Source organism: Diadema antillarum, unplaced genomic scaffold (genome assembly GCF_040938485.1).
Source record: "Diadema antillarum isolate AM-2024a unplaced genomic scaffold, OU_Dant_1.0 scf00000128, whole genome shotgun sequence".
NCBI lineage: Eukaryota > Metazoa > Echinodermata > Echinoidea > Diadematoida > Diadematidae > Diadema > Diadema antillarum.
This window is the reverse complement of record NW_027271017.1, coordinates 2,385,416-2,412,489: the sequence shown is the minus strand read 5'-3', so window position 1 is coordinate 2,412,489 and position 27,074 is coordinate 2,385,416. Positions and strand designations below refer to the sequence as shown.

The 27,074-nt window shown below is 37.5% G+C and overlaps 1 protein-coding gene across 1 annotated transcript; it reads right to left on the bottom strand.

Annotated features, from left to right (window-relative positions):
- Positions 1 to 438: 438 nt before the first annotated feature.
- On the bottom strand, positions 439 to 26,931 carry LOC139720405 (annexin A13-like). Its single transcript, XM_071631766.1, has 13 exons — positions 26,829 to 26,931; positions 17,228 to 17,272; positions 12,427 to 12,502; positions 11,363 to 11,457; positions 8,574 to 8,687; positions 7,418 to 7,474; positions 6,328 to 6,361; positions 5,633 to 5,712; positions 4,925 to 4,996; positions 4,002 to 4,103; positions 3,236 to 3,311; positions 1,915 to 2,027; positions 439 to 1,129 (listed from the first exon to the last, which is right to left on the bottom strand). Exons 1-13 carry the CDS (start codon positions 26,847 to 26,849, stop codon positions 992 to 994), a joined length of 1,023 nt encoding a protein of 340 aa, XP_071487867.1. The 5' UTR covers positions 26,850 to 26,931; the 3' UTR covers positions 439 to 991.
- Positions 26,932 to 27,074: the final 143 nt, after the last annotated feature.

Genomic DNA, 27,074 nt, shown 5'->3' with positions numbered 1-27,074 from the left:
TCTGTGAAAATGTTTCAGTCTTAGTCCTTGCTGATCAATTACTAAACTCGCTATTTGCCTATAAACGACACAGTTTATCTTGGTTAATGCCACCTTCAATGTCAGTCACCCATCGCAATGTTTTGTTATGCCAAAATATCATCATTTAATATCGTTTCAGATTAATTTAAACATTGCAATTACAAGGTCAAACACTCTAGCTACCACGTTCAAAATATCGCCTTTGGTACTTCTTGTATATATGTGACAAAAACAAGCACATAGCATTAAAAAAAACAACGTTATGTATACCGCATAATATGCAAACAGCCTGTATTAAAGAAAGTGAACAAGCTTGGCAACAGTGTATTATTAAATGATTAGGATGCGTCAGAGTATCGGGTTTACCGCTTAATACCGAGTTACCCGCTCCGTTTGATGGTCTTTACCATCGGTAAGCATTTAAGGAAAAAGCTGTTTATCCCCCCCCCCCCCCCCAATCTGCAATACCATCATGGACGAATTAATAGAAAAGGATGATACCTTGTTGTATACATACGTTTACATTTTTTCAGTTGTACAACTTATACTCTTTGCAGATGTTACATGTAATATTGTCACTTTGATTATTGCGGTAGGAAAACCTCGTTGAATTTCATTTTCTAGTTCTCGACAAGCGGCGATGAAAGGCATATACGCAAAATACCGACTTTAAGATGAACACGTTCCGATATTCTACAGACCATAATTCTTTGACTACGAGACACCGGTGCATTTAAGGCCTTTATGACTTACTAAACTCTAGGTGATGATAACACGCAAGATTACTCTATCATGAAATTCAACCCTGTACTAGAGATTTTTCATACGGACACGCATCGTTAACCTTATTTTCCGACATTACACGTAACTTATTCAATCATAATTAAAAGATTGAATTTCGGTTCATGCCCATGCGTGACGTTGCGCGGTTGGGACGCGCAGCGCGTCGGACGTGGTGTACGCATCCGATTTATTCCTCGTCATTCTCCCCATGGAGGATGGCGAGCAGCATCTTTTTGAAGTCGCCACTGCAGTCGCCGTCGACGAAAGAGTGGAGCGTCTCCCCGTACTTGGCGAAAAACGCGATCTTAATCCTCTTCAGGTCGATCTGGAGATAAGCGAATGAGAAGACAAGGAGCAAGTGACAAGGATGCATCAAGAATGTAGTCATGGCAACAACTGGAATCTTACCCTCACTTAGGACGAGAATGACTGATTGGGCCCCATTTCATAAAAGATGTTAGGATAGCAACTCTTGCTGGAATGGCAACTTCCCATATATAGCAGCAGCCAATCAGGAAGCTGGATTCTTGTCGTTACCATGACAATTGGCATTCCAGCAAGAGTTGCTGTCATATCAACTTTTTACGAAATGGAGCCCTGATTCTTCCTTTTTTCTGAGACAGAATCCAATTTTTTCCTCTATTAACTATTTACAGCAGATCGATTTTTTTCTGTTTAAAACTCGTTAAATTTAATTACAGTGTCCATACCGAGAACCAGGGTAATAATAATGATAACAGACATCAATAAGTTGAAGAATCTATTTTAAAACAAGAATGCAATCTTTGAGACTGACGATCATCCTAACTCAGGGAAACAGCAGTTAATGAGAATCTTGAGCATGACGATAACAACTTACATACGATGATGATGATCAAATTAAACAAAACGTTAGAGGAGATGGTGATTATGATAATGGCAATAACAAAGTGCGGACGAGTTTTGGTGACCACTAAAGACCACATGATCATAACAGCATCCATCATGGCAACAAGCGTGTTTAAAGGGACAAGATAATTATGATTCTCGGAGAAAAATAAACATCATCATTAGCAACTTGTCCCCATGGTAACCATCTCTATACCAAGTGATGTCATACAAACTACATACCTCCGAGCGTGAGATGATCACCCTGATGAGTTTTTCCTCGTCAGTGCCGACTCCTCTCATTGAGTCGTGGAGGATCTCGGCGAAGTACTGGCCGACCTCTCGGGAGCGGCTCACTTGGTGGAGAAGGCAAACATAGCAACAAATGAATAAGCAAATACAAACAAGCGAATGATAGTTCAAAACTTCCGCTATTTGCTAAGAAAAGAAAGAAAAACCAAATGACAAAGGCATATATTATTAGCAAAGCCAAGCAAAGTCTGTTCGGGAAGCACCTTTCAGGAAGTATCTTGATAATTATACATTAAAGATAATATAACGTTTTGGTACCTCAAACGTTTCCCCGAGTTTCCTAATCTTAGTGTGTATTTCAGGTTAAATTACCTTTCATATAACTAACGCTGTGAGACTTACTCGCCCCAAAGTGCTCTTATGTCTTAGTAATCATGCAATAATGGTTTCGTACAATACGTGTATTGTCGCGGTACCGCGTTGAGTCAAACTAACGGCTCGTTCGAATTTTTCAGAGCCCGCTCTGCTCTGGTACGAAACCATTATTGCATGATTACTAAGACATGAGAGCACTTTGGGGCGAGTAATTCTCACAGTGTTAGTTATATGAAAGGTACTTTAACCTGAAACACAAACCAAGATAAGGAAACTCAGGGAAACTTTTGAGGTACCAAAACTTTATATTATCTTTAAGGTTGGATATCAGGTTGAATACAGGGTGGCATATTACGGGTCGAAGGATTGCAACTAAGGTAAATATTTATTGATTGACATGGCCAACTATGCTCTAGTCAGGAGAGCAAAAGGATTTGATATTTGTATTCTATTTTGCTTTGTTTTTGTTTCATATTATTATAAGCCTTTCATGAGTATCATGACAAGTATACATAGCTCATGTATTGTGACGAAGTTTTTAAGCTTTGATTTATAATTGCTCTCTGTATAGTAATCATACAGAATATAGAAATCAAATGTGTGTAAATGATCGCAATGCGCAAGTTTAATAGTAATTCTCTCCCTTCTGTACTTGGCTCAATATTCATAAAAAAATAAAATTGTCCATTCACATCCTACCGGGTAATCCAATGAATTTAATTTGCCTTTAACCAGAACTATTTTTGATAAATCTGTATTCTCTTTTTCTGGCCCGAAATTAAGGAATTTTCTTGATATGGTACATGCAATGTAAAAGAAACTTTCAGTTTGAATACCTTTACCTTTAGATTAAGGAAATTATTCAAAAGTTGTAATAATATGTGTTGGAAATTAAATAAAACGAAACGAAAGGAAATGATCAAAATATCTTTCTCACCGATAGCCAGGTAGCCGTCTTGAAGATCACCCATGCACTCATCACGGATCGAATCCTCGATGTCACAGCCAGCGACCTGAGGCAGGTTTAGGGAAAATTGTACGTGATAATCATGATAATGATAATAATAGCAATGATGATACTAATTCTTTTTCTTCTTCGGTTTATTCATTGTCATGATTATACATGATAAAAAATATAAAGATAGTAATGATATACAAAAATAATGACGTCATCATCAACATTATTACTGTAAGAGTAGAAGTAGTATCATTATTAGTAGTATTATCACTTGAATTAGAAGCATAATTTTTAATAATCACTTTTATCATTATCGTTATCATCAGTATACTACACGTATTCTACCTATCATCATACTCGTCATGTACCGATGACAATTACAATTTTGCTTTGCCAAGAGAATAACTATTTGATTGAAATGATAATACATGTAACAATGAATAAAAAAATCACATGAAGTATGAATAATACACAATTGTATGTATCTTTTTGTCTATTTGTTTATCTTTTATTCATCACTGCGTTTTGCATTCAACTGATTGTCAGCATTAACTAATATTGAATGCTGCGCAAGTGGCAAGTAAAGCCTTCTTTGAAATGAAAAGGCACACAGAGAAAAAGGTCACTTTAATAGAGAAATATTAGTGAAAAGTAAGAGAACTGTACAGATGAAAAGGAATATATATATATATATATATATATATATATATATATATATTTACGACATGGCCGAATGTATACTCACTGCGTTGTAGGCAAGGAATGTAGCGCGAAGCTGTGGGAAGCTTCTCGTTGCTAGGATACGAGTGAAGACGTTCTCATCTGTACCCCATCTATCCTCACCGGCCTGTGTGGAGAAAGGTAGATGTGAGGCATGGTGAGCGATGTAGGGTAGAGTGACGACATTTTGAAATGCTTTTATTGTGTACATACATGGTGATCTCTGTCAGTTGTCGTTTTCAAAGATGATATATGTATATCCACAGAGGAAGAAGCTCTGAGTGAGATCGTAATACCAATGAGATTGCCATTTTATACACGGTATTATTGTAGGTTTTAAGGGGAAAAGCCTAGCCTTATTACACAAGATTATTGCAGGCCATTCCGTTTTCTCAAACGATGAGAATACACTAGGGAATAAATTAATTTAATAAATTAACTTTGTCCAGTTTGGATATTTATACATTGCTACGTCGTCCCTCTGAACCATTCCTGTACAGTGAAAAAAAAAAGCTTAAGGTGTCTTTTTGGAATGATTCTGGTCATGCAATTTATCAATCTTTTCTCTAGCGGGGACTTTCGACAGTGTGCACAAAGCTAAGGGGTTTCCTGTATTCCAACCGGCTTTCAAAACGCACAAAGAGCAGCCTAAACTGGATGTAACATCGAATACTCGGCCCCCACGGCTGACCCTCTCTCTACTTAAAGGGAATGGCCAGTAACTGATCAGTGGGAATCAATAGGAAAGCTGGGGGATGATTGTTCCAATCCTTGTGGGATTCATTTAAGAGTACATATCTATTGTTGTGTGAAAATTATTTGCTTCAGAATGGTCTCATATTCAAGTAATGTGCAGTTTAATGTCTCCAGATTAGCATGCCTGTACAGTTGACGGGGCGATCGTTATGACTAGAGGGCGTGTCCGATAAAGACAACGCACACACTTACGTCGAAGAGCTCCTGGGCGTCGGCGGCGGCTTTCTCCTCATCGATTTCCTCGCCGCTCTCGTCACGACCTCCCTGATCGACAACGGGAGAAATGAAATCAATAGCAAACATTGTTGAACGTCGACAATAAGATTTAATGCATGCTTACAAATTTCATACTACACAAGAAGGGGTTAGTGTAGAGTTTTGAATGCACCACACTATCTTACACTATTGACTACAAGTAACGCCAAATGCATAAAAGCACGTGTAGTACTCCACCAACAGAAAAATAGAAGACGTTGTGATTAACTTCACAACGTCTAATCTTAAACAACATCAGCTCTTTAGCTCACCGTTGTCACTTGTCACGCAAAGTGGATAGAGTGCAAACATCAAACACTAGTTCTCTAAACAGTTGAATTTCTAAGTTGCACGACTGTGAATCCTGACAAAAATAATAAATTTCATGACATTTACCACTTGCAAATATTATATTCTAAAAATTAATTATTTCGATATTGCACACGCTTTTAGAGGCGCATGAATTTGCTAACAAGAAGTGCTACTAAAATTAAAACAAAGAGCCAACTGCCATACTATATCTTTATATGATATCTATTGACGAACACTCTCTTTTTTATCAAGAACAAAAGAGGGCGCTCTTTAAGTCCATCACGGCAACATAATAATTGTGTCAGTGATCATGGCCAGTAATGTTTCACTCACCGCGCAGATGGCGAGCATGAGATACTTGAAGTTGCCAGACGTCTCGTTCTCTAAGTCCTCGGCCAAGTCTCTCTCGTAAACTGTGAGAAAACAAAATAATTATCTTTTATTGGTGAAATGCCAAAAAAAATCTGTCTAATACACACTCAAAGAAACCAACCACTTATTGGTGAAATGCCAATACAAATCTAACTAATACACACTCATTTAATCTCAAAGAAATCGACCGACAAACCAGCAAATAACAAATAAAACTACACTGTGCCACGGAAACAAAAGATAAACCCGTCCACATGGTGAAAAACATTTCTGAAAAGATCCAGGAAGCACGGATTTATTCATCTGCTTACGATACAAAATATAAATGCTTGACACCAATGTCAAACACCCGAATTACATGCTTCATAACGACAGAAATTTTAGATTTCCGAAGATATATTTACCAATGAATTTTACAAGGAGGAATATAGCGATTTGTCGATTTTTAGTCTGCGAAAAGAAGTATAAGAATAATGTAGGTCTCAAAAAGTTTCCTACTTAATCCATTCCGTACGGGAACCTGTGGCCTGCGTATTAAGTCTATGGGCATTCAGTATGGAACGGGTTAAAGCAAGTTATCTGAGAAATCAGACTTGGTACTAATATTTTTGTTAGAGGTAGTTTCTTCCCATATGAGTGATGAATTGATAACTTACTTGCGCTGTATGCCATCTTGATCGCCTCGATTTCCTAGTTGGAGAAAACAGAGAAGGAAAATTTAAATCGGATGAAGTATACGACAATGACAGCCTGACTTTTCATGGAAACGAATTGCAGTGAGGCTATCAGAGCTTAGCGATGAGCGCTATACAAGTGTAGGAAAGTCTACAGGGTAAGATAGAGGGGGGAGGAACAGACAGACAGACGTGTCATACAGACATACAGAAGGTAATAGCAGGAAACATAGATAACCACTTTAAAGGGGAAGGCTAGTAACTGATCAGTGGGAATCAGTGGAAATGCTGGGAGATGATTGTTCCAATCCTTATGGGATTCATTCAAGAGTACATTATATATCTATTGTTGTGTGAAAATTATTTGCTTCAGAATGGTCTCATATTCAAGTAATGTGCAGTTTAATGTTTCCAGGTTAGCATGCCTGGTCAGTGACGGGGCATTAAGCTGCACATTACTTGAATATGAGACCGTTCTGAAGCAAATTCACACAGCAATAGATAAATGTACTCTTAAATGAATCCCACAAGAATTGGAACAATCATCCCCCAGCATTCGCACTGATTCCCACTGATCAGTTACTAGCCTTCCCCTTTAAAAATCGGCAACCGTGTGTAACTTAAATGAGAAGACGACAATAAACAAACATGTTTTGGTAAGAAATAAAGACGAAGAAAAATGAGTGACAAAAGTACGCGATTGTAAGCGCGCTTGTAATTGTTGAGTGCGCGCGGCAAATGTATGTTTATTGTGACATCAGAGCCGTGCGATGGAACAAGAACTTCGAGTCAATCGTGAGTTTAACACGGGAGTCAATGTAAATGGGTGACGTCAGCCATGCGCTATCCTTTTTTGCTCAAACAAAATTGCACGGCTGACAGCCATGTACAGCGTGCGATGGAACTTTTAACTAAATGTCACGTGATGGGCAATCGACCAATCGGATAGCTGCATTCTAATAAGGTGTTGTATAATTAGCAATACTAATATGGCATATCGAAATTACTCTATGATTATAATAGATGAGGATTTTAAAAACATTGACAATTTTATTTTCATCTGAATACTTACTGCGTTTAATCTCGTGCACATGATCTCGATGATGGTATTCTCATCTGTTCCCAAACCCTGTGGAATATAAAAGAAGAGATGGACGTGAACATAATTTACATATATTCAGTAAAATATTATGAATTCATGCCATATGTTCACGGCAGTGACATGGATTCGGGAGATATTTAGGCGTGTATTAACCCGTTGCGTACGGGGGAACCAAGTAGACCGTGCAACAACAGACTGATGGGAATTACTGAATCTCGCAGGTAACGGGTTAACAGCATTGATTTATTTGTCCCCCTAAGGTAATATTTCGGAGTCACACTCTAGCAGAAGGAGGGGATGAATTAGACAGGCCAGGCATAATAATATTTATTTCACTTTAAAATTATTTGTAATGAAATCATGGAGAAACTTGAACCCCTACATTATTTTGCTATACTTACATATCTATTTTTAGCTGGTCTTCATTATCGGTACTTACATTATTAAATCTTGCTTATTGAAGACTTAAAGGGATGGTACAGTATTGGTGGAGATGAGAATTGGGCTTTTAACTTTTTGCGAGATACCAAGAAAACACTTATGATCTTGTATAGAGCATACCATTTTTAGAGGAATTCAAAGTTTATTTGATGAAAATCGGGTTTGGAATGATTGAAACATGCAAAAACAATGTAAAACAAAGCGATCGTAATAAAGTGTGGGTCCCACACTTTATCAGAATTGCTCTTTTTTTTTTGGATATCTCAGCCATTTCAAAACCAATTTTCATCAAATAAATGTTGAATTCCTCATAGAATTACATGCTCTTTCATATTTCATAAGAGGTTTCTTATTATCTCACCAAAAAATATTAGAAACCTGAAATTAGGTCTCAACCAAAACTAATGACGATCCCTTTAAACGTAGCACTCATGGCCACGATTATTACTGCCAACGACAACAAAATCGAAGTGAAAACCGAAAAAAAAAATGACCGCCATCGACATTAGTAATCATTATCAATATTATCATATTTCCCATTTTTCCTCGCAGCGTCATCTTCAAAACGAGTGTTTGTTCTCAATTCATGTATTCGATGTTATATCTCCCCCAGTCCCGCCCCCCCCCCCCCCCCCCCCCCCACCTATCCCCGCCATCCTATCCCCAAGAAAGTCCCCTGACAAACCTTCATGGCTTCTCGCAGCGTCCTGGCGTCGTAGACGGCGGGCGGGTCGAGCATGGCATCGACCGTCTTCTCCAAACTTCCCCTGACCTCGTCGCGGAGTTCCTCCTGCAGTTTCTACGATCAAACAAGGTGAATAACGAACCGGTTTCATGATCTACATGGGTAATAGAACACGTCATTCAACAGATTTTGAGCTTGGTTCGATAGCAGTGTCACATGCTAAAAGGATGGTATAGTACTTGTGGAAATAAGGATTGACCTTCTAACTTTTTTCGACATACCAAACCTCTTTTAAATAGTTCAGAGCATACCATTCTAAGAGGAATTCAAAGTTTATTTGTTGAAAATGGTTTTGGAATGGTTGGGAAATCCAAAAACAAAGTAAAAGAAAGCAATTGTAATAAAATGTGGGTCCCACCTTTTATTGGCGTCGTTGTGTTTTGGATATCTCTGCCATTTCAAAATCAATACTCATCAAATAAATGTTAAATTCCTCTTGGAACCCCATGCTCTTCCATATTCATAAGAGGTTTCTCATTTTCTCACCAAAAATGTTAGAAACCTGAAGTTAGGAAACAACCATCCACCCTTTAATTACTTCAAATGTGTATGGCAAAGGACCACATGACGAATTCAGGAAGCTCGCCAACCACTTGCCCGACATTGCAACAACCGTTGCATGCCATCTGGACTGCAGGTACATGTATGTCGGTAGGTATACTATTTGATAGAAATATTAAACATTATACAACACCTCAGAATGATGTCGAATTGTGATTGGCCAAGAACATGTCACATGACATTCAATAGAAAATACCTATCAAACTCATTGAGAGTGACAGCCATACAATAGGCCCCTGGCATGGGCCTATAGCACGGCTCGAAGGTACTATAGCACGGCTTCGCGGGGGACTACTAATGCATGGCCGCTCACAGAGTTCTGTGGCTCACACCCGTAGCAAAGCGAGCGCCAGCAAACTACATTGTACGTGCTGGCCGGCTGCGCTGCGCTGCCGGTAAGTCTCACAGACCAGGCGCGGAGTACTGCAACGTTAACGTGTACGCGCAGTTACTTTACCTAGTTAGTTGCATGTATCAACATCGCGGCCTGTATACACCTAGCGGTACTGCTGTGTTTTTACTTTTGACTCTGATCTGCTACGTGGACCACAGTGATCCCAACATCAAGACTTCATTTCAAGTTGAGAAACCGTAATTTGATTATTTTTCTGTGTTTTTATACAAAATCATTTTTGGAAATAGACAAAGTCTAGACCTACTACTAGATCTACCGACATCTCAGATCGACCTAACAGCCAGGCCTAACTCGATCTAACGTTAGCGTAGAATGGGTATAGACCCTGCGGAGTTCGTGATTCCTGTGACTGTGTGGTCGAATCATGACGAGTGTTTGAAAGCAGTACACAGGGTGGTTTACAATTCTCTGCCTAATTGTTACATTTATTTTTGGGCCTTCCTGAGTTGGCGGTCACTAATTTTGTATTGTGATTGTGGACAAGGTGTTGTATAAAACGAATAATTTATGATTTTGTTCGTGCATTGGGGCACGTAATACCGCACTCGGCGCGAGATTCGCCACTGGTCTATTCAACGCGGCGCTACGCGCCTTGTTGAATAGACCAGTGGCTCATCTCGCGCCTCGTGCGATATTCGTGCCCTATGCACTCACAACTCATAAATTATTCGTATAATGGAGAAAGAGTTTATTAAAATCCCATATGACTTGCACAGAACACAGCACTTCTAGTAGACTGTGGGTTATCTATTGATAGGCGGTCAATGAGTAATAAATGCAATTGAATGCATTAGTAGATCTGTCAATTGAATTTTTATGCTATCGTTTTGATGAACTATCAAACATAGCGGAGTACAAGGGGTATTTATACAGGTTAATTGATTAACAAGTGTTCGAAATGTATGTCATCCACTGATAAATGGACTATTCTAGTCAAGCTTTATAGTGCGGAATTATGAAATGTTGAGTGTTACCAATTCATGTCATTTATTCATTCATCCATTCATACATCCATTCATTCATTCATCCATCCATCCATTCATTCATTCATTCATTCATCCATCCATTCATTCATTCATTCATTCATTCATCCATTCATTCATTCATTCATTCATTCATTCATTCTCATATTTTTAACTTTTCCTCATATATTATATTGGTAGTATACTATTTGAACCATTGAATATGCCGTCTTTATTGTGGTTACCATTTCTATTTTTTTTAATCTAAAAAACACCACCTTTCTTGTTCACTATTATTCTTATGTAAATGAATCAATCTTCAGTTAATTCTCACCGTTGCGTTTTTGAAACGTAAATAATTATGATATGAAGTCAAGTTTGTTTAAAAGGTTTGGTTCATTATCGTTCATTCAATTTTGCGTGGATGATACATTACAGGTTGATACTGGTTGCTAAAATTTGCTAGTCATATGGGGATGAACAAAACGGGCTGGGTTTTATTCTCCCTTTTCAAGGAAAAAAAAAGAGACAATACATTTGACAAAGGTTTTTTTTTTCTTTCTTCTCTAATCCTTGTTGTTGTTTATACCAATGTCTGCTAGAGTAGTAACAGAATTTCACCATCATGTTAAAAACAGACACGACTGAGGGAAGATACGAGTAAAATATGGAGGAACTAATCATTATGTAAAAAGGGGAATTCCGTAAGCCAAGCAGGAAGAGGAAGTCATTAATGTATTGTTAGAATAGTAGACTAATATTTTAAGAAGGGAGATAAGGATGATACTTACCCTGCCAAAAGATGACAGGAATTTGAATTTGATTTGCTGCCTCTGTTCATTTGTGCGGTTGGCCAAAATTTCAATGATCTTGTCCTCATCGGTTCCTGTATAGATTAAAGGCATCATTAACCATTAATGCAGATGAAAAAAAAAACCTAGCTTTAGTGCTTCAAATTAGTTCTAGAATGTAAGTTAGGTATAGAAACAACCAAATGTAAAATAACTAATATTAAATATTGTTGAATATACAAAATGTGAACAATAGTTATCTTTTTTTTTCACGCCTACAGCTGTGGTTTATTGCGAAAAATAGTGATATCCTTATATTTTATGCTTTATTGCGAAATTTTTATATGATGGATGTTTCGCGATACAACTGGCCTACACAGGTGCATCAAATGTAATAACTCAAACATTTTTTAAATCACTGCTCCCAATGACAAACAGTAGGTTTACCTTTAACAAGGGAAACACGAAAGCATTTCATGTCCCCGGACATTGAGCTAAATTCTAACTTCATTAACCGCCACGTGTTTGATCGGTTAATTATATCCCCATGTTATCAATCTTCATGATTCATTAACGCCATGTGTTGGTATATCACATTCAACATGGAAGTGTCTGACTTTTTATCTGAGATTTGATCTAGAATTATGAATAAAACTGAGAGTCTGCTAACATTGTTACAAATGTATCTCATATCATCAGATATTTCTTCTTTGAGATTATGGGGGAGGGGGTGGAATTGTTGGCAGCTCGCCAGGGAATGCACTTCACGTAAAATGGAATAATGGAAGCATGGAGTTAAACCTATATTCCAATGCCCCCTCCCCCTTAGAAAAAAAAAATGGTATACAGTTTTCATTGATGCTGGGGTATATAAACTTGGGGCCCCTCTCAATTGCGGAGAGTTATCTTGACAGGTTCTGTTGCTGTGCTGTTTCTTTTTTACTTTATTTCTTATTCTACTTCTAGAGTTTCGCACACATTTCTATGGGAAATAAAATACTGCAAAAATATTGTGTCGGACCAGTTACTTTACACGAGGAACTGCAGACGAAATCCTGTCTCACCTATGCCAGAGATGGCGTCCTGCAGGGCAACAGCATCGGCCTCAGGGTCAAAGTCGTCCAGTGCAAGAATCGTTCCCTGGGAGACAAAACGCGATTAAGATAGTCATAGTCATTAATATTATCATCAGGGGCGGATCCAGGAATTCTGTAAATGGGTGGGGGGGGGGGGGGGAGACTAATATTTCTGGTGTCACTTCCGTGTTTCATTTCATTTTTTCTTTTTATTTCTTTTGTTTTTAACGAAAGAAATAAAAACGAAAAATAAAGGAGGGGGGGGGGGGCAGGTTCCGGACTGGCGTCCCCCTCTGGATCCGCCACTGATCATTATCATTTGACCATGTTGACGAGTGTCAGTATTGATGGCGTGTTAGTGTTGCTTTCACTGTTGTCTTAAGGCGCTGCTAAGAAACTTCATATTAGGGGTGGCAAAAAATGAAGATTATGATTACTATCATCATCATAGTTGTTGTTGTTTAGTAGTAGCACAGTTATAGTTCATGGAATAGTAATATCAGTAACAGTAGTGGTGTAGGTTGAGGTAGTTGTAGACCACTAATCGTGACTGTTATTTTTTCTTTGAGTTATTTAGTCAAGATGGAGGCCAGTGAAAGTTGCATACACATCACAATTCATAAGTTAAGAACATAATTATGGTCTATTAATTAGCCAGCACTGGAAGAGGGGGGGGGGGGAGGAGGAGGGCTGGCTAGGGAGATTGTTGACTCGTTTATGATGACATCCCGTAAACTTTATACAGAAGCCAACGTATTAAGGAAGTCGACAGATGTGTTCTTGCACTGCTATAATATCAGAACGCAGGATATTAATGATGCCTATGGTCTTGGAAAAATTAGGGCTGCAATTTTCAATTTTAGGGGGAAAGGGCAAAAGTTTTTGTCACAGTATTATAAAGTTCGTGCTGTGCCATTTTGTACGTATCATGGTTTACCGGGCATGATGTTTGAGATATTCATGCCTAATCGACTAGATCAAAAAAGTGGTCAGACGTGACTGGATACACTTTTCCCAACTTTTCTTAGAATGGTACTTGTATGACATTGGTTACAGGGAGGATGCCAAAATTATACTACAGCGTTGCTTTGCTAGCCGGCTATGGCCGGTGTCCCGAGATCAACAAACTGACTGATTAGCGTAATTCCCTCATTCTAGAAGGACCGTTGTATCACAGTAACCTCTCTTTGAGAATATTATCTTTTTTTTGTCTGCACATTGAAGTGGCAAATATGTTTAGAGAGAAATTCTCGAAAAATCGTGTTCAAATTTTAGATAGTTACTTCTGAGTGCATATGAGCACTACATAAAAGTTATTTCGATCACTTCCTCGTTAATGTGTCAATGGCCAACTTTAGCTGATATTTGAAGATACATTATGTCAATAACCTCCTCTTTGTCTGCGTAAATAATCTTGATATTACCGATTATACCTTAACCACTTCAGAGACAGAAAGCAGGTGGGCGTGTGAGGGCGCATGAAGATAATGTTCTCCACTTGCAAAAGGGGGATCAGCGACAAATGGCCCCGGTATTGGAAATATTAGTAGCCGTTAAATGCCCCAAATCTTTACCCAATTTTGCTCTTTCTTCAAAATCTTCCAAAGGACCTATATACGCTGTAGGACTCTCACATGGATGTAACACCGGTGTAATTATGTAGATTGATGTGAGCTCGGCAAAGTTATATTCAATTCTGAAATGAGCCTGTATGTAATGTTAAAGGACAAGTTCACCTTCATAAACATAAGGATTGAGAGAATGTAGCAATATTAGTAGAACACATCATTGAAAGTTTGAGGAAAATCAGACAATCCGTTCAAAAGTTATGAATTTTTGAAGTTTTTGTGCAGTACCCGCTGGATGAGAAGACTACTGCAGTGTATGAATAACTTAGATGTCACATGCGTACAACAATACAAGGAAAATATAAAGAGAATTTCACAAAATTCCATCTTTTGAAAAAAGTACACATTCCCCTGACTCGTTACCGATAAATGTTATGGGTAATATTATTCCACCTGCCTTTAGAAAGAGGCAAGTCAATTGCTCTTTTATTATGCGAAAAAAGTGAAAATATGTTGAATTTTCTTTTATATTTTCTTTATACTGTTGTACGCATATGACTCACAAGCTGTAGTAGTCTCCTCATCCAGCGGTTCCAACACAAAAATTAAAAAAATTCATAACTTTTGCATCGATTGTCCAATTTTCCTCAAACTTTCACTAATGTGTTCTACTAATATTGTTGCATTTTCTCAATCCTTATGTTTATGAAGGTGAACTTGTCCTTTAATTGCTAACATAAAGACGGCTTGCGACTTTAACAAAACCAGACGTTCACGTTTTGCTACTTCAACTTCGCCTCTAGAGACGATAAGTGCCAAGACTTTGGTTAATGATTCTTAGCATGTGTCAAACATTCGTCAAGATAATGATTATTATCGATGGGCACGAAGCATAATGTTAGACACAATTTTCGATACGTGCATGTGTAGTACTTTTTTTTTCATCGTACGTTGATATAAGCCAGTTTTGTCTGGAAGAAATCAATTTCATCGTGGATCAACAAGGGTACACTAATAATGATAATTCAGACCTCGAATGACAAGGTACAACCTTATAAGAGGGAAGAGTCGCCTGAAAAATGAGAAAGCTTCGAAAGAGTTAGTGGTACTTTTCCAACACATTCTCTGTTGATGATACCATAATACCAATTGCTTTTTGCTACATTCCTCTTTTGTTTGGGGAATTATAGTTGGCTTCCTTGTTCATTTGTTTGTTTGTTTGTTTGTTTGTTTGTTTGTTTGTTTATTTATTTCTTGACTGTTTTTCGGTAGTCGCTTTGTTCCTCGGTCGGTAGATTCTGCTTCGTAGTAGCTATAAAACAACCCAATTCCACTCAAAAACGTTAGTACCTTTAAACCTCCTCCCTTCCCTCATCCCCCACCCAACTCTCCTCTCTTTTGATTTGGTTACGAATTAAACCATTGTCTGGGAAAACGTGAATCAGAAAATTAATTGTCTTGAAATTCATCTGTCAGCAGTAACCCCAAAATATCTCCCAAGTAGGTCAGCGATGGATGCTGGTGACTATAATAGCCCTGGTTGCTCAAGTTGAACCAGAAATAATTGACAGGGTGGAACGTTTCCGCTCAAATTCAACGTGTGATAGTCTCGAGTCACGGAGCTTTATTTCCACCTCCTTGCTCAAACTCCATAGGCAGAATCGAACTTTACTCGGATGGCGATTCTGACTTGAGAACTCTGTATTAGTCTTCACCATCAAGTATAGATTCATTTCATACTTTTTTTTCTGTTTTCTATATTGAAAATGATTCATTAATGCGTATATTGCTCTGTGTATATAGCTCCATCGACTGCATTCGTTTTATGAGATTATTTGCTTTCCGTTTGCATCTGATCTGGACTGGTGCACAAGGAGACATTGATTTATAGCTCTACGGATGTGAACGTACCCGCACTATGAAGTCTAATAGCTGTCTACTTCTCTCATTTTCGCTCTCTGTCTTTTTGTCAATCTGTCTGTCTGTCTGTCTGTCTGCCTGTCTGTTTATCTGCACTTTACATATTGAAATGGTATATGTATCAGTGTTTAAAATCTTGTTACTCCTCGAACCTTTGTGTAAATGTTAGATTTAACTCTCAAAATATTGGATTTACCATTTCTGAAACGGTAATTCAACAGTCTGAGTGTTAAATTTAACCTTTTCTCAAACATTCCACAATAGGTTGGAGGAGTACAACATGACAACATTTAGAATGTTGATTTACCATTTCATTTTTAGAGTGTATTTCTTTTCACCTATTTTGTTGGGTTTTTTTTTTTGTCTGTCTGTTTGACCGTTTACGCTTCTTTCCATTTTTCTCATCTTTTCTCCATCTCTTCTTGATCAACTCATCTTCTTTTTTTCTCATCTTCCTCTTTCTCCGTCCTTTTCCTTCCTTCTCGATCCACTCTCCTCTGATTCTTCTATCCTTCACTCTTAAAACATCCGAGTCAGAACTGACCCGGAACTGGGTCCGTTGGGGTCATACACCGTTCCGGGTCAGAAATGACAAGGAATGGGGTCAGATATGACCCATTCAGAGTCATGAATTGGGTCAGGGTGACCCCATTCGGGGTCTTCATGACCATATTCCAAGTCATTTCTGACCCGGAACGGTGTATGACCCCAACAGACCCAGTTCCGGGTCAGTTCTGACTCGGGATTTTTTAGAGTGTTGTCTTTTCTTCTCCCCGTCCTCCTCTCCCCCCCCCCCCCTCTTGTCTTTGCCCTGTGTCTTCCCTCCTGCTTCTCATTAAGTGGATCCGATCATGTAATTCAGTTCAGATCAGTTCAATTGATATTTATTTCCATCATTCCAACAATAATTTAAACAAAATGACGAGTTTAATTGCAAAATGAACAAAGAGCCATTCTTAAAAATTCTAAAGAAAGTTCGTAATCAGATAGAGCAAAATTAAACCTTTCCAGTAATACCTCACTTGTGGCATAACAAGGAATATTCCAGAAGTTCTGATTAAAAATATCCTGTACTTTCTTATTATTTTCTCTGTGTTTTTAGCAGCTTTAATCACAAATATCTCAACTTAACAAGAATGGAGTTAGCTCGTTTTGCGATAAAGCTCTTCAAATACAAATCATGTATTACACAACTGTTGTTGTAACACTTGGTAAAAATGTATAATAGTTATACAAGGATCATAAAGTATAATAAACTTTATATCCAATTTCGTATCTGCCACAGTTTTAATAATACTCACCAGTAGCTCCATGCCCTCACGGGCTAGACGGTACTTGATGACGTACTGCAGGTATGAAAGATAAAGTAATGACATTATACCATTAGATTCACCGTTCTTGAAATATTTTCTGTGTCAAAACCGTTATGTATAAAGGCAAAGTACACTCAACCTTCGAGTCAATACTACTACCACCAGGCAAACCTATAAGTGAGTAGTTCAATATTCAATTCAATATAATCTCTATTTCCGATTTTTATATATATATATGAAAATACAAGTGAATATGAACAAATTCTATACAAAAATATAGATATAGAACAATGAAAACATTGATGAAAAGAAGGTGAGATTACGTACAAAGAAAAAAAAAGGCATGGGAAAACAGATTGCACAGGTACATAAAGAACACAAGAGCAATATCATTATTCTGTGTATGAAGTTAATCGAAAAATGGTATGTGCGTAGAAAGCCAAATAGCCTTGTTATGTTGCACATACCCCAAGATATAATCATTATTAATTATCATAATCAACAATTCAAAAATTATAAATACCAAATTATTTCTGATAAGAAAAAAGATATACTTTAATACCATGTCATGATCAACTGTCTGAGATTTAAAAATACCCCAGACACATACAACTAAAAATACTATAAATTTCTTTTGTAGAGTAGACAAGAGACTCTTGTTATGTCCTTGTATGAGCATAGAACAGATAATTAAAATATCGTAAAAGCACCCACGCAGCTATATAATTATACTGACACTCTTTTTCAGACATTTGTTCGAAACAGAAGATGATTGCTGTCTAAACCAGTCTACGTTAACTGAGTGCTCTTAGACTTCAACTTGTTGGAAATTGAAACGTATATGCATGCACGCGATTATGGAGTGCGGATATTATAAAAGACAAAATAAAGAAATAAAATCAGAACTTTCCATTCCAGAACTTTTGAGTAACAACCGGCACAAAAGATATTACAAGAGTGTGTTTCCTCTGATACTCTGTTCGATGTCTACGTCATCACTGAGACAATGCAATCAATTACAAGAGAATCATGTCTGGGAAGCTTTCATAAATTTCATAATCAAGTTACCAAGTTTGATATAAACCGATAATATCATTATTCATGGTATACTTACAATGCTTACCATGATGATAACGATAATAATTATAATTATTTTATTATTATTTTATCATTATGATAATAATAATGGTAAAAATGATAACAACACTATACACACGATGGTAATTATGACTATCATTGCTATCTTCATTACAACAGAAATATTGCTTTTTCTCCTGTTACTACTTCGACTAATGATAACACTACCAAACGATAGTAATTATGATTATTGTAATTACTGTCATTATTCTTGTTATTATTATCATAAACATTTCTGTTTCATAGCATTTATTTATCATTAAATTAGCATCATCATATTTGCTGTGGTAAAAACCGAAGAATAGCTATACTAGAATGATGAAAAATGTATTGCAATGCATACTTGATATTAAACTATTAAGGTATAGTAGCGGTAGTAGAAGAAGCAGTATAAGGGTCGCTTGTGTGTCATTAAGCAGGTTTCATTTGGTGACAGGGATGTTTTCGGACCCTTTTTGCGAATTACGTTTCGCCCGTAGTCATTTTTTGAAATCATCTTAATTTTGTATTCAGTTTGTATTTATTATACTTATATTAACTTGATTTTTCTGTAACTCTGTATGAAACTTTGTATGTATCTTGTGTGGCTTTTATACAGGGCCCCTTTGTAAGTTAGTCTTTTAACTGAAAGGGCTACCCTGTGAAAAATAATGTTTACTAAATGAATAGATAGATAGATAGATAGATAGATAGATAGATAGATAGATAGATAAGTCAAACTGGACAGAAGAATTTCACCGAAATTTTAACAAGGAATATACAAGTTATGGAATTCTTTAAAGTGTCTCATGTTTTTTCACGAAGTATCAATAGATCAGGTAGATGAAGTGATGATGTCACTGCCTAAGAACCTCTCCAATAATTGCTTGATGCAAATGGCTATAAAGCACATGTTTTTGGCAGATAAGTTTGCCACTATACATCAAACATCATTCACGCAAGGTTATAACAACCGTAGCTAGCTGCGATAAATGCGATTTCTTCTACTATTTCTTTTTTTTATCATTTCCTCCAGTTTCATACAATTATTATTGTGACAGATATCAATTATGGTGCACTTCAAACTTCTCAAACATTATCATTTTACAGGGGACTCCAATTAAACTTATATCGTTCTGTTATCGTTCTTTCTATCGTTCTATATCTTTAATGTCACCTCAGATAGATTATAGAGGTTTTGCCGTTGAGGGGTATGTTGATGGGATTCGAACCCGAGCCTCTCACACACGAGTCATGTGGATAACCACAGCATCTTAATTGTCACGTCACCCCTATAGTTCCGATCGTGTGTGTCTTATCACAACCTCATTACCGAGGATTAATCATTTGTGTGCTGTGTGGTTACTCATTAACCCGGGGGTTATCACAATAACGGCATAAAGGTGGTGGTTACTTCTTTCATTATTAATAGCGTGCTTTTCCTCCTTCGGTGGTCCCCGTACATACCTGGGTTTAAGATGTACAGATATAGTGCACGTATAATGAAGCTCGCTTAAGAATGTGGAATGCCGTGTAAGATTTGTATTGCATTTTTGTCTCCTTTTTTTTTTTGCATTCATGTGTGTTGTTCCTTTTTACATTCTTTGTGTTGGTAGTTCTGTTAGTCAAGGTATAGACGGTGGTAAAATATGAATGGATATCAGGGGATATGATGGACTGGTTAAAGGTGTATAGATTAAAACACACAGAGAGATATAACTACGTCTCTATAAATCAAAGCTGAAAAAATTGAGAGCAGCGTAGCATCTTTGATCTCACGTCAGTCATCGAAACCACATTCCTTGCCATTAAATGAAGCGCTTTGGAAAAAGAAATTTAATTGCACTGCTGCGAATATAAAGATAGTTTCAGTTTGCATCCAATTCGCGGAAACTCAAGAAAGAAGAAGACCGAATGTCTGGACCTGCGTCTGAGACGTGCGAAAAGTCAAAACCAACAGCATAGTAATATCTAAAGGGATGAGACAGTTTCGGTTGAGACGGGATTTCATGTTTCCAACCTTTTTTTTTTTGACGATAATTTTCTTTTTTTAGATAATGAGAAATATGAAATATGAAACAGCATAATTATAATTCCAAGAGGAATTCAAAGTTTATTTAACCACAATTAGTCTTGAAATGGCTAGATAGCCAAAACGAAGCGATCCTGATGAAAGGTGGGACCCACCTTTTATTAGGATGGCATCGTTTTGCGTTACCTAACAGCCATTTAAAAACCAATTTTCATCACATAAACTTTGAATTCCTCTCAGAATCGTGTGCTGTTTAAAATTACATAAAATAGTTTCTAAGGAGGCTACCCTATCTCGCAAAAAGTTAAAAGCTGAATCCTCGTCTCAACCAATACTTAATCATCCCTTCAAAGTCCACTCGATTAAGCATGAACATAATGTCCCTTGGCCAAGTTATTGCACAAGAGCTGATATACGGGGACATGAACCCGAGGCCTCAATTTTGAGAGTCTTTTGTCATATCCACTGAGCTACAACGACTCGAATAAAAGAATTCTTCGCGAATTGATGTGATAATCTCCAGTTAAATATCTTTTTTTTTCTCTCTCTCTCTCTCTCTCTCTCTCTCTCTTGGACAACCGCTAAAATTCGTGACTCATAAACTTGGCAGTCTCTATTTACCTATAAAAAGTGCACTTACATGAGAAACAAGACCTGACGAGAAGTGAGGAGAGAAAGAGGGGGGGGGGAGAGAAAAAGGACATGTATAGGAAGAGAAATAGTTGCAAAGAATGAACAATTCTACCTTGCAGATAAAACAGTATATACTTGAAATGGAAAGCTTGAAATTTTTGCAAACCAAGGGGAATTTGCTCTAAAAAAGAAACATGTACTCCCACGACAAGACTTTTGCAATAATTAAAGCGCGGGAAATATCTGTCTTCAAAAAACAGGCGTGTCGCACCAAATATTCTGTTGCAGATAACAAGTAAGGAAGGTTTATGATGTCATGCTCAAATAAGACAATGAGTAACTGTACAGGAAAGACGGGCCTTATCTGCTAGTATTTGTGCATTCCGAAAACATACGTTAATACCAAGGACGGCGCTATTTGAGAACGTGCAATTTGTAGCGCTAATTAGTGAGCGATTGTTTAAACTGTTACTGGGTGCGACGTGGCAATAACTGTCAGACGGGAAAATGTTGTCTGCTAGAAATGTGTTTGATATCGTTCCGATATGAGTGTAGTGTAGGAAATCCACCCAAAGTGCTATCTTGTTTCAGATTTAGAGTCTTTAAAGAGTTTTCCTTTTCCGCAAGCATCATTCTGGACTTATACCCCCCCCCCCCCCCCCCCCCGTCTTGGCACCGTTTTCATGGCAACGCGGAAGGCAAACAATGGGTTGCATGATCCTTACAATCATTTCTCTTGTCATATCCGCTGAGCAAGGATCGTCAGCGACCGAGTGGTACTAAATTTGGAGCACAGACCCGGTTGACATTTTCTATGTCTGGCGAATAATTAATTGGAATCCTGGGAGACAACGAAAGTTTCAGTTGATCATTAACGGTAAACTCAACGGGAGCACTCGTCATTCTCAAAACTACTCATTTTTTATAGAGTGGGACTCCGCTTCACGATCAATGTCGATGTTTATACAAGAAGTGTATGAAGGGATTTGAATGAAAGAAGTTTCAGCGACCTTCACATGAAATGAAAAGTTTATGGGATCTCAATATTGTCATTGTGAAATCAAACCTAACCACTTAGAAATAGATAAGATGATGCTACATGGTTATCACGTAGCCTCACAAACCATTAAACCTGTTATCAATCTGCACAAGAATCTTTATTGAGAGTATCCTTTTCTGTAATGAAATCCACTCGATGTGCGCGTATCTTTCACGTCAATTTGCATCTATTTGTTATTTTCATTATTATTATTATTATTATCATTATTATCATTATATCCTTCTTTTTTTACCGCGGTATAAAGAATAGCAAGAGAGGTGATAAACTTTCTTGATTAAAATAGTTTGCAAAAAATATCTTTTACTTTATCTATCCATCAAATTTAATTTGATGTTGGTGCCGCTCTGAGCTGGATAGGCAAAAATTAAAAACAAATCAGGAATGAAATTATATAAATGTCAATTAAATGCTTTGTACAGTTAAAAACTATTTGTATCAACCCAAACATACATGCAGCTCAGTGATCCAGGTTAAAAGTGAACAGCACACTCACAAAAGTTCAGTGTATTCCATATCTCTTTCGAGCGCAGTTGTTTGGTATAAAGAATAGCAAGGAACTGATGATTTGGTGTAGTATTAATTGTTAACACCTGCGATCTAATGGCGATAGATTCTACCCTGAAAACAAGATCTTACTCGTCGTCGTATACGCCATACTGAGCATGCTCTAAATGACGTCATCATCATGCTGCTCCTGCACTCAGTTAAGAAAATCTGAAATGTCAAACGTGTATCGCCACTTCAAGCTCCACGTTGTGTAGAATAGTAAAATCAAGCAAGCAGAAGGCCAGAATTTTAAGAAAATTTGGACATAGAGTAAGAAATTTATTGCACTTTGACAATTAAACATATAAATTAGGATTAGGCGATGACGTCATCGTGTTTCCATTCTGCAACGTTACTGGCATGTACATAAAACGTTCCTATTGCAAACTAATGGGTAAGGATATGACATAGCAACCTCATCTGAATTATGGCTAAATAAATCTGGTATCATTATCTTGCGAAAACATGTGAAACTACATGTATCATTCATTTGCGTTCTTATATCATGTCTGACATCAAAGAAGCGTCTTATTGGTCCTTTTCCTTGATTATCATTCCTCAAAGCGAGCTTTAACGTGAAGTCGCGTTTCACTTTAACTCACTCTGGTGCAGAAAATCAAGGATATTTCCAATCTCGGCTGTCGACAGACGCTTATTCGAAAAGTCACGCTTCCCCATTTCCGTGTGATTTTCACGAGATTGTGAGTGTACGCCTTCACGTCAGCGCAACCTCAATCGACAGATAAAATGACACAGAAATGTATTAGAACTTTATTCAGATCTATGTACTGAATCAAAGTTCTGTAAGTGAATCTCCTCTCACGTGATCTCGTTTTGCGTATATTGACCAATCAAAATCGACGACGAATCATATTTTCGTTCAGAGTTTTTATTTCCACCATAAATTATCTCTACCTGATGAAGTGATGGTTATAAATAAAATAGAAACTATAATGCGATCAGAAGTGTTCTTCACACAAATTGTATTTTCGTTTAAAGTTTTTATTTCCACCATTGATTATTCTTACCTGATGAAGTGATGGTTATAAATAGAATAGAAACTATAATGCGATCAGAAGTGTTTTTCTCACACTAATCTAGCTTCTGGAAAGAATACAGGACAGTAGATCACTTTCGAATAATTTTGCCATTAGCCATCCTCGCAGGTAAACTTTGTAATGATATATGGGCTGAGCGCTACCGCAAAAGGGCTATATATCTTGAGGAGAAAGTGATACTAAATGATTAATTGACAGAGGGAACAGAGGAAGAGAACTGTGAGGAGGATATTTGCGTCATTATTGTAGATTCTGGACCGTGAGTGAGAAAACATTATGTCATTGAGGTGATAAATAAATCATGAATAAATTATTGAAAGACATCAAATGTTTTCCCTATAAGTTGACAGACGTCCGGCCACAAAATGTTCAGTGACTGTGTAATGTCAGGCACGATCTCCTACACCTGGATAGCAATTCAACTCCCACGCATGTATTGTTGGTCTTATAAACGCTTTGCGCAGAATCATACCGCCCCAGCAATTGTCCAGCTAGACCACACCCTTCAGGAGATAAAATGAGTTTTGTTAGTGTCCTCTTTTACTTAACTCTTTATGTGCCATGGTGGAACCCCCCCCCCCCCCCCGTGTGCCACATTATTCTGAGACACCAACGTAGTCATGCATTGAGGAAACATTCTGTTGTTTAAATTTATATAACTTTTGCAGATTTCTGTTAAATTGCAGACGACGTAAGCAAAGTTGTAGAGAAAATGCCAAGCTTTGCATTGATGTAAATTCTATGACAAATCTATAATTGCTTTTCTTTCGAATGCCCAGTAGCTACATTAATGTGAATGTGTGACTTTTTGCACACAAAGTAGTGACAGAAACATAGAATTTGCAAGGAAATCCAGTATGAAACACTGCTTGTTAGTCAATCGCCACATAAAAATGCAAGTTATAGACGAGATGAACGGAATCACGAGAAACACTTTCATTGTAATGTGGCATTTGGTGATTTCTCGATCGGTTTGGGCGGCTTTGTTTGTTGAGCAGAATATGCGAAGTTGGCACGCCGTCGACAGAGTCGGACGTGCGAACGTGGAACATAAAGAGTTAAAGAACAATTTCTCCCACATACACATGTACTTCAGTGAATGGGAAAATATTAATGGAACACAATGGTGAAGCTTGAGGAAATCGGACGTTATGGTTAAATAAATACAAATATGTTTTGTTAATGTATTCTATATAATCTTTCCTGTTTATTTAATGGAAATGGAAAAAAAAGTTAACTTGAATTGAATTAATTGAATCATTGTTAAGAGGATGGTACAACGAATTAATTGAATTGTTAAGGCAATGGTACAATTTTGGTTGAGATGGGGTTTCAGGGTTCCAACTTCTTTTGATGATATTTTTTGAGATAATGAAAAACCTCATATGAAATGCAAAAAAGCATACAAATCTAAGAGAAAGTCAAAGTTTATTTGATGAAAATTGGTTTAGAAATGGTTGAGATACCCTGAACAAAGCGATTCCAATAAAAGGTGGGACTTACCCTTTGTTACGATCACTTTGTTTTACTCGGCTGATTTTCATCAAATTAACTTTGAATTCCTTGAGGATGTCATACCCTCATAATTTTTCATGTATGCTATATATGAAATTCGGAAAAATTGTTATTTTTAGCTACAAAATAAAAGTAAAACCAAGGTATATCAGAGTTAACATTATTCTTTTATACTTTGGGTGGTCTTAAGGCAAGTTTTATATTCATCTGTTTATACAGCTGAAAAATGAGATGAATAAGAAGTAACTGTGAGAACATAACATCGTCAACTTGCTCATTTGAATATTCATAAGGATTGGTCAAGAAATGTTTTCCGAAGAAATTTGACATTTCAGAAAGTCATATATTCCTTTTGATATTTCTTATCCGATTTTTCTTTTTCATTTTGTGTCGTTCTGTAGGGGATTTTTTTTTTTGTCTCTCTTTTGAAGTTTATTCATTTTTGGGGTGGATTTCCTCTTTAAGTATGTGGAGAGGGAGGATCGAAAGACACCAAGTAATAGGAGCAGTAATGGAGGGGGGGGGGGGGCTGCATTGGTTTTTTAAAGTTGATACGATAATATGCAATGTAAAACAATGCGGGACCTCTTCTTCGAGGGTCGAATGACCTGTTCCCCATGTTGGCGCCTCATGCAAATAGTGACAAAGCCAATTGCATCTTTTACTCTTGTTTTAGTGGCTGTCTTTATATACATGCCAAACAACCGTGGACCAAAATGAAATATCTACTAGTAATGTTGCAAAGGGTTTTTAAGGTTGTCCTCGGACGTTAAACTACTGTTATGCTTTTTACTTTTGCAAACGCCTAGGCAATACCCCATACAAACAGTGTGAGGTTACTCTTCTCTTTCATTGGAAAAGTTACAAATCTACTTTACGAGCAAATTAAAACTTTTTGAAAACGTTTGCCTATATGTGAATTTGACCGCTGGAGAGTTGACTTGGTTGCCAGTTCGAAACTATAGGCCAAGCGATAACCCAAATGTACCAGAATCAACCACACAAAATAATGATCTATTAAGCAAATAGTCCTGACGTAACAAGTTTGTATCCCCCTATCTCCCGCTACCGAAGTGAAGAATGCGAAAGAAAGAAGCCAGGTTGTTGCAATGTATGATGGGAAATCTAGATCTGAGATGAGCTATTAAATGTGATCGTTTTAGATAGCGTTGACTTCACAGTGGTATGGAGGACAAAACTTTGTTTCTAAATGACAGCGGTCATGATTGCGAATTTTAACTCTTTGGATTAAATACGAAATGATAGCCGTTAACACACAACAAAGATGACACGAAACTCAATTTCACGTTTTCATCCACACATACATAAACAGGTGCAAAGGCAACAGTGTGATACAATTGCGACACACACGATGTTACCAAGTCTTTTTTTAAGGTACCATGTGGTGTTCCGAGAAGTGAACTCTTGAGGTTTTTGTTTTTTTCACTTTTAGTGTAATCTGCAAGTATTCCACATCGATGGGAATCCAGTGGTACAAACAGTTAATCACTTCCGTTTGAACTTATAGCTCGTGTTTGATCGTACGACAATTATAAGGACACAATGAATAATATCACTCCGTATGTTTTACGTGCAAGAATACGAAAACAGACATTACTTTACGCTTACCTCAGCGACTTCTTCGGCCATTTTGGATTGATTTTTATCTTTCTTTCGGAGCGGGAGAACGACGGTACTGGACGGAGTGATCCGAGCGACTTGCCGAGGGGGAGTTCAGGAGGCAAATAGACCGAGACGAGGACAGTCCCTCTGCGAGTTCCACGCCCTACAGAAAACTTATCGCGGAGTTTCGTTTATGATTAACCCGCTAAGACCGTGCCCATCGAATGGCGGGCGGCTATCCACCTTGTGACA